We start from the raw sequence: 9,032 nt of genomic DNA, 5'->3' as shown, positions 1-9,032 counted from the left end.
CTCCCTCCTCACCCCAGAGGACACTTGGCCATGTCCTCAGACAAATCTGGTTGTAACAACTTGGGGGGGGGTACTGCTGGCATCAAGTGAGTAGAGGCCAGGGATGCCGCTAAACATCCTACTCTGCACAGGACAGCCTTCAAGGTTCCCATTCCCCAAACACGGCCTCCCATAATAAGTATTACCTGGTCCAAAATGTCAATAATGCCAAGGTAAGAAATAATGTATTCTTTCTTTGTGTACACATTCACAGATACCCTCAAAATGACTAGTATCTAGTGGCAGAGGAAGGGCGGAATCCCAGATACTCCCCCTCTTTGCACTGCCATAATTTACTAGCAATTCAGAAATGTCTTCAGGCAGAAAGACTCGAAGGAGTTATATATTTATCTGGAAGATTAAATAACAGATACCATTTTAACCTTCTAAAAACTGATTATCATTAGGTATAATGCAACCTTTTAACAGTAAGAATAAAGGGAAGAGCTGATATTTAAAGTCCCATGAATAATCAAAAACTTGGTTAATAGAGTATGACCAGAGAATAATGCACTTGGCTTCTGTGGCGAAATTAAAGTACATGCTGTGAATTGGTATTAAGGAAATTGCTTGAAAAGTTAGTCTTAAGGTACCATGATTCCGAAGAAACAGCCTTACATGCACAATATATTACATTCAGTCTTTTATCTCTCTTCATTTTTTCATGAGTTCTTTCACCTTGGATAACCCAGAAGTTCAGGCCTTGGAACTTTTTGGAATGGTAAGATATCTCACTTTCCATATTTATTTTCATCTAGAACAGACCTGAATTTTATTGTCAGAAGTTTGTTATCGCCTTCACAGGAATTATTTTTGAATTTCAGCTTGCCTTATTTGTTTAGTGGACATAGACTGTGTTTAATACTGATGAGCATAATTCACTGTATTTAAATGTACCCCTGAAAAGTAATGCCTAAACTGAATTTTTGGAAATAAAATCTGATTTTTAAATCACAAGGGAAATTTTCCATTTAGAGGGAGTTTGAGGCTAAATCTTTTTAGAAAAAAGCATCTTTTGTGCAAAGTGAATACTCTTTAATTTGCCCGTTTTTAAGTCTGATTTTTTTATGTAGTCCCAAGTCTAGTCCAGTATTATGCATGATGCTAATTTTAAAAATATCAACTATGAATTTTAAAGGATTTTGAAAGTTAAAGAGAGTTTTACTAGCTATTTTTAGGGTGTAAAACTTGGTAATATATCTTTATTATTAACAAGGGTTAACACTTGTTTTGGGTGATGAGAAAGGGGGGAGAATTGTAGACATGCCTGATGAAAGAACTGGCAGCATTACAGAACCACATTGACAACAGTGAGAAGAGTGGTTGGTAGCCTGTTACTTACAGACAGTAATGTAGCTAAGAGCATGGATTCAGAAACCAGATTGTCTGGGCTTGTTTCCAGCCTAGTGTGGCCTTAGGCAATTTACACGACTTGGCTCTGCCTCCGTTTCCTCATATGAATCATGGAGAATACTAATATTATCTACTTAATGGGGTTGTTTTAAGGATTAAATGAGCTAATACCTGAGCTATAACTGGAAAGCACTAGAGTCAGTGATAGTTTTGGATCCCGGATGGTGAGCGAAGCTTCCTTCCAGAGGTGGTCTCCGCACCCACGTGGGAGGCACGATTGATCCTGCCTCAGCTGTACACAGGGGAACCGAGGCCAGGAACCGAACAGGGAGAGTCTCGGGCTGGGGGACAGGGCGGGGTGGGAGAGGACCTTTCTGCCCGGCCACGCCACCTTTCGTCCAGTTGGGAGCTGAGGGCACGGGAGTTCAGCCTCAAGTCCGGATTTTTGCCCCACCCGCCCCGTACAGGAGCCGCGGCCCACAGCTCCTGAAGCCCCATGGTTCGAGAGGCAGCCCGCACGTCCGTCCACTACCAATCCAAGGCTGGCGGCGGACAGCTACGAGAGGCTTCCCGGAGGAGCTCGGCGCCCACACCCGGATAGCTGCTGACCTCTGTCCTTGCAGACCGGGATGAGGAGGTGGGAGGAGCTGAGGCCTTCCACCCAACCTCGCCTTCCAAGGTTCCCCTCCAAAGCCCCGCCCCTTCAGTGCGTTCACGGCTGTGCAGTAAAGTAGGAAACATTCTTTGCTAAACAGCCCGCCTCCGTCTTTACGGCAAGCCGCATTTCAAGCCTCCAACATGGCGTCCCCCACTTAGGCATTGGCCGTGGTTTCTGCCATAGATGGCCGTGGGCAGTGCTGAGTTAGGGCTGTTATCTCTCTAACCCGGGCTGCAGAAAGCTGCAGTTAAAGTTCTTTTCTGGTCACAGCTCCAGGAACCCACCCTCCTCGGAGGGTCAGGAATCGCCGCTTCCTCCTAGTTCCTGCAGGTTCCTCATCTACCCCTGGCTCGTTCCCGCGCCACCTCCGGACACCTTCTAGTCCCGGACACCCCCAGACTCAAACTATGAGCCTTCGGCAGCTGCTTTTGCGCTTGCCCGGTTATTTCGGGGCCTCTGCCCCACCGCGTCGCCTGTGGTGGTCCCCGTCCCTCGACACCATCTTCTCGGTGGTCTCCTGGCGTGGTCAGTCTTCCAGATCCCCGGCCCACTGGAACCAAGTGGTGTCAGAGGCGGAGAAGATCGTGGGCTACCCCACGTCCTTCATGAGCCTCCGCTGCCTGCTGAGCGACGAACTCAGCAACATCGCTATGCAGGTGCGGAAGCTGGTGGGGACTCAGCACCCTCTGCTTACCACAGCCAGGTGAGCTACTCCCTCTCGCCTTGACACACTTGCACCCACTTGGGTCCCTTTTCCTGGCCGATACACCGTTCCGGGCTTGCTCAAACTGGCTGTTTATTTCTTTTTACCTCTTCTTTTCTTCAGCCCTCCTAGACATCCGATGTTGTGTCTTCTCTAGTCCACTCCCTGTAACAGTCTACCTTCATTTGCAGAAGAAGAATGAGAACACGTACGCTTTTCGCGTTTTTGCTTAACTATTGAGGGTTAAGATGCCTCAGTGATTTGTGGAGAAATAGAGTGGGGATGTGGGTTTGAGTCACTTCCTAGAAATGGTCTTTTAAAAGTGGGATAGATTTATTTTCGGTTCCGCATTATTCAAGAGGTCACCTCTATAAAGAATGGGGAGGGGGAGATAAGCCGAAAGTAGACAGTTCTTTGCAACGAATGTCTCAGGCTTGAAGTAGGAATTTATCCAATCAGTAGTCATTTTCCCCCCCTTTTTTTTTAATCACTTATGCTGGGCTACTACTGTGAAACCTGCCATTAGGACTGTTTAAGGACCACAACTTTTGGTTACACTTAAAAAAAACTCCACCTTTATATTCGTAAATAATTTCAAACATACTGAAAAGTTGCAAGAATAAAAGTAGTATAAAGAACACAACTTTTGTATACCCTTTAATCAGATTCACCTATGATATACATATACTATTCACTTGTATATTTTTCCTGAATCATTTGAGGGTAGATTGCATATATCGTGGTCTTTTACCCCTAAATACTACTTTGTGTATTTCTGGAGCATAGGAATATTCTTTACATAACTACATTACAGCAATCAACATACTTTTAATATTGATAGAGTACTTTAATTTAATTTACTATTTATACCCTACTTTTGTTAGTTGACCCAGTAATGTTTCTTATAGCGTTCTTTCCTCTCTAGTACAGGATCCAGCCTAGGATCAGGTATTGCATTTAGTTGTCATGTCTCTTCAACTGGGAACATTTCCACAGTTCTTTGCTTTTATGACTAGAGCGGTGGTTGTCAGATGGGGCAGTTTTGACCCTTAGGGAACATTTGGCAGTATTTGGAGATGTTGTCACAACTGGGGCCTGCTACTGGCATATAGTAAGTAGAGTCCAGGGATGCTGTTAAACATCTTACAATGTCCAGGACAGCCTCCTTCAAAGAAGAGTTATTTGCACCAAAATGTCAGTAGTACCAGGGTGGAAGAACCCTGAACAAAAATTATCTTTTTTTCATGTTTTTTAAAAAACTTTTATTTTGAGATAATTGGAGATTCACATGCAGTTGGAAGAAATACTACAGAGAGATCTAATGTACCCTTTACCCAGTTTCTCCCAGTGGTAACATCTTGCACAACTATAGTGCAATATCACAAGCTGGATACTGACACTGACAATCAAGATGCAGAATATTTCTATCCCTTCAGGGATCCCTCACCTCGCCCTTTTGTTACCAACTTCACTTCCTTTGCCCATCCTCTTGCTTTAATTTTTTATGAGACACCTGCCATTTCTTTGTTACTACAAAAGTTACCAAATAGCAATTGTAGAGTGATTTTATTTCTTAGCATCATTCCCAGTTATCAGGAATGTTGTTTTAAGAGTAGGCTAAACTTGACCTGTATCTGTTAGTTCTCCAGAAATTCTAGATGATACACACTCAAAACACACATACATAAATGTTTTAAAGCTTAATAATGAAACAAATGAGCTTACCATCCAATTGAAGAACTATCACTTTATCAATTCTGTTGAAGCTTTATTTCTGTATTTATTGCTCCATCTCCCTGACCCTCACTATAGGAATTTTGTGTTTATTTTTTCTTTTTAAAATTACATGAGTTTTCCTTAAATAATAATGTGTTTAATTTTGCTCTTTTGAAATTTATAAATATAGTAGTTTATTGCATATGGTCTGGTATGATTTGCTTTTTATATTTATCATTGTTTCTAAGATTTATCCATGTTGTATTCAACTGTACTTCATTAGCTTTTCACTAGTCTGTAAAAATCCTATTGTGTGTATATGCCACAGTCTTCTTTCAATCAGCATTTGGGTTGTTTACAGTTTTTGGTGTCGTGGAAAGTGCTGTTGTGAATATGCTGCATGCATCTCCTGGTGTACTTGTCTTGAGAGAATAAAGGCATGTATGCACGTGTTCAGCTTTAGAAGATAATACCAAATCGTCTTCTAAAGTGGTTGTACCAGTTTACATACTCACTTACGGTATCTGAGTTCAGGTTACTTTGTGTTCTCACAACACTAGAACCATAATGTGTCAATTTTTTCCTAATCGAATAGTGGATTTCTGTTAGTTTGGGGGTTGTATAGTACATTCAGCCCTCTGTATCTGTGGGTTCCACATCTGTGGAGTGAACCAACTGTGTATGGAAAAAATTCAGGAAAAAACAATTTTCAGAAAGTTCCAAAAAGCAAAACTTGAATTTGCTGTGCACTGGCAACTACTTATACATCTTTTGCATTGTATTTACAGCTATTTACATAGAATTTACATTGTATTAGATATTATAAGTAATCTACAGATAATTTAAAGTATAGGGGAGAATGTGCTATAGGTTTTACACAAATACTGTACCATTTTATATGAGGCGTCCTCAGATTTTGGTGTCCATGGGGATTCCTGGAACCAATCCCTGGTGGACTGCATTTTGCATTGTGCATATGCATATTGTAGTCTCTATAATAAAACACTGAAGTGAAAAGGGTGGAGCTAGAAACAGCCTTATTAATGTGCATATTCTAAGGATTGCAATTCATTTACTTAGTTGTCAGAGCATCAGATGTGGCCTTAGAGAAGATTGATTCTGAGGCCACCAGAGACACACTAAATGAGAGCTTGTAAGACTAGTGGCTCTGAAGATTTCCTGATTGTAGCCTGCCCTGCCTGCCTAGTCCCATATTACAGTGAAAGAACTGGAGAGGAGCAAAATAAATGTTTCAGCAAAATTGTTGCAGTAGCATATATGGATTACTTTATTTTCTAAGAAAAGAAATGGCTAATCTGCATGTAGTTTTATTACATTTATTTATATTATTTAAACAGTCTAAATGCACGGGCAGCTAATGAACAAAAAACTTGGGGAGGATATTGTTTATCTATTTGTTTTAGCAAAGAAGCAGGCACTTAATCCATAGGGTAGGCAGATTGTGCTTACTGTAAATTATAGCTGAAAATATAGATTAAGCAGCTGTATTATTTCATATGCTGCACCTTACTGTGTTGAAATCTTGACAGCAAAGCTTTGATAACTGAGGGAGATCCTCTCAGTATGCTAGCCAAAGGGCACAGAGACCCCAGATAGTTGATATAGTTAGGACAACCAGGAAATTGGATTTGGTAAATTTTTTACAGTTCCATTTTACATTTTGAATTTCTATTATTTGCTTAAATCATTACTTTAATCCCTTAGGTCATATTACTTTTTGGATAAATAGACATGGTATGTTAGGGATGAGTTACAACTGATAGCCCTAAAATTTAGATAAATGGTGATATCTTTGGCATACAGGAGGAGAAAAAAAGGAAATTGCCATAATTCATTATTCACTACCTTCTTTGTCTTTACCTAAGCCATCTCATCAAGAAAAAGGAAAACAGCTTTGAAGTATACTTTTATAACAGTTTAACTGAGAAGTGAGGTTAAATTTAAAATCTTGAGATGTAGCAATTAGCTAATTTTTTATCCTCATCCTTCTGGATTTTCTAGTATCTCTCTGTTGTAATTTCCAATTAGATAAATAAACCTCAGTAAACTAATTCATGTTTATTAAAGTTTATGGAGAAATATAAAGACTTCTACAACATGGGCTGTGTCCCTTGAGAATAGACATTGTGTTGGACAAAATATATTTACAAATATTTAACAGAAGGAAGTAAATGATTTGTGGCTAATGAGTACTAGAGACATGTTAGCTATTACATTTAGAGATATTAAAGTGGCCAGAGGAAAGATAAATACTATATGATATCACTTATATGTGGAATCTAAAAATCAAACAAACTAGTGAATATGACAAAAAAAGAAATAAACTCAGATATAAAGAACAAATTAGTGGTTACCAGGGGGAGACTGAAGGAGGGAGGGGGAAGATAGGGGCAGGGGATTGAGATAAAAACTACTGATAAACTACAAGGATATATTGTATAACACAGGGAATAGAGCCAATATTTTATAATAGCTGTAAGTGGAATATAACCTTTAAAAATTGTGATTCATTATGTTGCATACCTGAAACATATAATATTGAACATCACCTATACCTCAATTTAAAGAATTAAAAAAAAAATAAAGTGGCCTGTAATAGTAGAGAACCTTTCATGAAGAAATTGGGATGTCATTAGGATAGAGCGATAGAAATTATATAGGTAGTGTTCTAGAGTGGTGGTAATATATGACATTTTTTTCCTTCATGACACTATTTTCTTACCTAGGCTGTCATACTTTTACTAGGTATAAGGAGGACCTTAAAAGCAAGAATAAGCAGTACAATAAAGAAAATGAGTAGCATGAACAGAGCTAGAACAGCTAAAACAATGTTGGAAAAAAAGAAGAAAATGGGAGGAATCACTCTACCTCATATTTAGTCTAATATACATAATGTCATTGATCAGGACAGTGTGGTCTTGGCAGAGGAATAGATGGATGGAACAGAATAAAGAGCTAAGAAATAACTCAACACAATCAACACAATTGATTTTTGACAAAAGTTCAAAAGCAATTCAATGGAGGGAGAATAGTCTCATCAACAAATAGTGGTGGAACAATTGCACTATTACAGGCAAGAAAATGAATCAGGACCTAAACCTCACACCATATTTTAAAAAGGTCTTTGTAAAATGTGTCATTGTGAAATCAATGTAAAATGGAATTAAATGTGAAATGTAAAACTATAAAACTTAAGAAGAAAACATAGGAGAATATCTTTGAGACCTAGGGCTAGGTAAACAGTTCTGAGACATGAAACCAAAAATGCAGTTCATAAAAGGAAAAAAAATCAATAATTGGACTTCATCAAAATTAAAAACTTTGCTCTACAAAAGACTTTGTTAATAGGATGAAAAGATTAGCCACAGACTGGGAGAAACATTTCATATACAACCCAACAATCACACTTGTGAGCATTCACCCCAGAGAAATAAAAACTCACATCAAAACCTATATGTGAATGCATATAACAGCCTTATTTGTAATAGCCAAAAATGGAAACAACCCACATATCATTCATTGTTGAACAAATCATGGTACATCTGTACAATGGAATACTACTTAACAATGAAAAGAAATGAACTATAATGTGAATATACTTTACACTGTTGAACTGTATGCTTCAAAGTGGTTAAAATTGTAAATTTTATATGTATTTTAGCACAACTAAGGAAAAAGTCAATTTCAAAAGTTTATATGCTGTATGATTCCATTTATACAACATTTTCAAAATGACAAAACTACAGAGATGGAAAACAGATTAGTGTTGCTAAGTCTGGGACAGTGTGGGGAGCAGGGAGGAGTGTAAATGCAAAGGGAAATTTTGTGACCATGGAACAGTTCAGTATCTTGATTGTGATGGTAGTTATATGAACCTATACATGGGATAAAGTTGCATAGAACTGTGTATACATACACGTAAATGAATTCAGGTTTAAACAAAATGCTGAAAATGGAACAAGACCTATAGTTTTGTTAACACTGATATACTAGTATTAATTTTTAGGTTTTGATCATTTTATACTACAGCTATATATCAGGAGAAGCTGGATGAAGGATGCATAGGACTCTATACAATCTGTCCTTATCTGTGAATTCTACATCTGTGTTTCAGCCAACCACAGATCGATTCAACCAACCACAGATTGGGAATGTTCGGGATGGAGGGAAATTCCAGAAAGTTCCCAGAAGCAAAACTTGAATTTGCCAAGCCAGGCAACTATTTACAGAATATCTACATTATATTTACTACTGTTTACATGACATTTACACTGTATTAACTACTGTTTACATGACTTTACATTGTATTAGGTATTAGAAATAATCCAGAGATGATTTAAAGTGTAAAAGAGGATGTAGGTTATATGCAAATACTGTGCCATTTTATATAGGAGACTTGAACGACACGATTTTTTGTATCTTCAGGAGGGCCTGGAACCAATCCTCCTGTGGATATTGAGGGAAGACTGGACTATTTTTGCAACTTTCTGTGAGAAAATTTTCGAAATTTCATAATTTTGAAAAGCTAAAAAATAATTTCAA

The 9,032-nt window shown here is 38.4% G+C and overlaps 1 protein-coding gene across 3 annotated transcripts in view; it reads left to right on the top strand.

Annotated features, from left to right (window-relative positions):
• Positions 1-2,127: 2,127 nt before the first annotated feature.
• The window catches only part of PDSS2 (decaprenyl diphosphate synthase subunit 2), a 189,231-nt gene continuing 182,326 nt past the window's right edge, over positions 2,128-9,032 (top strand). For 2 of the 3 annotated variants that reach the window (XM_072965668.1, XM_072965667.1), the window contains exon 1: positions 2,184-2,753. In XM_072965668.1, the coding sequence (XP_072821769.1) occupies positions 2,458-2,753 (296 nt within the window). In that variant the 5' untranslated portion in view covers positions 2,184-2,457. Of the gene's footprint in view, positions 2,754-9,032 lie in introns of all 3 variants that reach the window. The other variant, XM_006205627.4, reaches the window with a different exon arrangement.

The sequence above is a fragment of the Vicugna pacos genome, chromosome 8 (genome assembly GCF_048564905.1).
Source record: "Vicugna pacos chromosome 8, VicPac4, whole genome shotgun sequence".
In the NCBI taxonomy this organism is placed as follows: domain Eukaryota; kingdom Metazoa; phylum Chordata; class Mammalia; order Artiodactyla; family Camelidae; genus Vicugna; species Vicugna pacos.
Note: the sequence above shows the minus strand (reverse complement) of the source record. Positions and strands in the feature narration are given on the sequence as shown.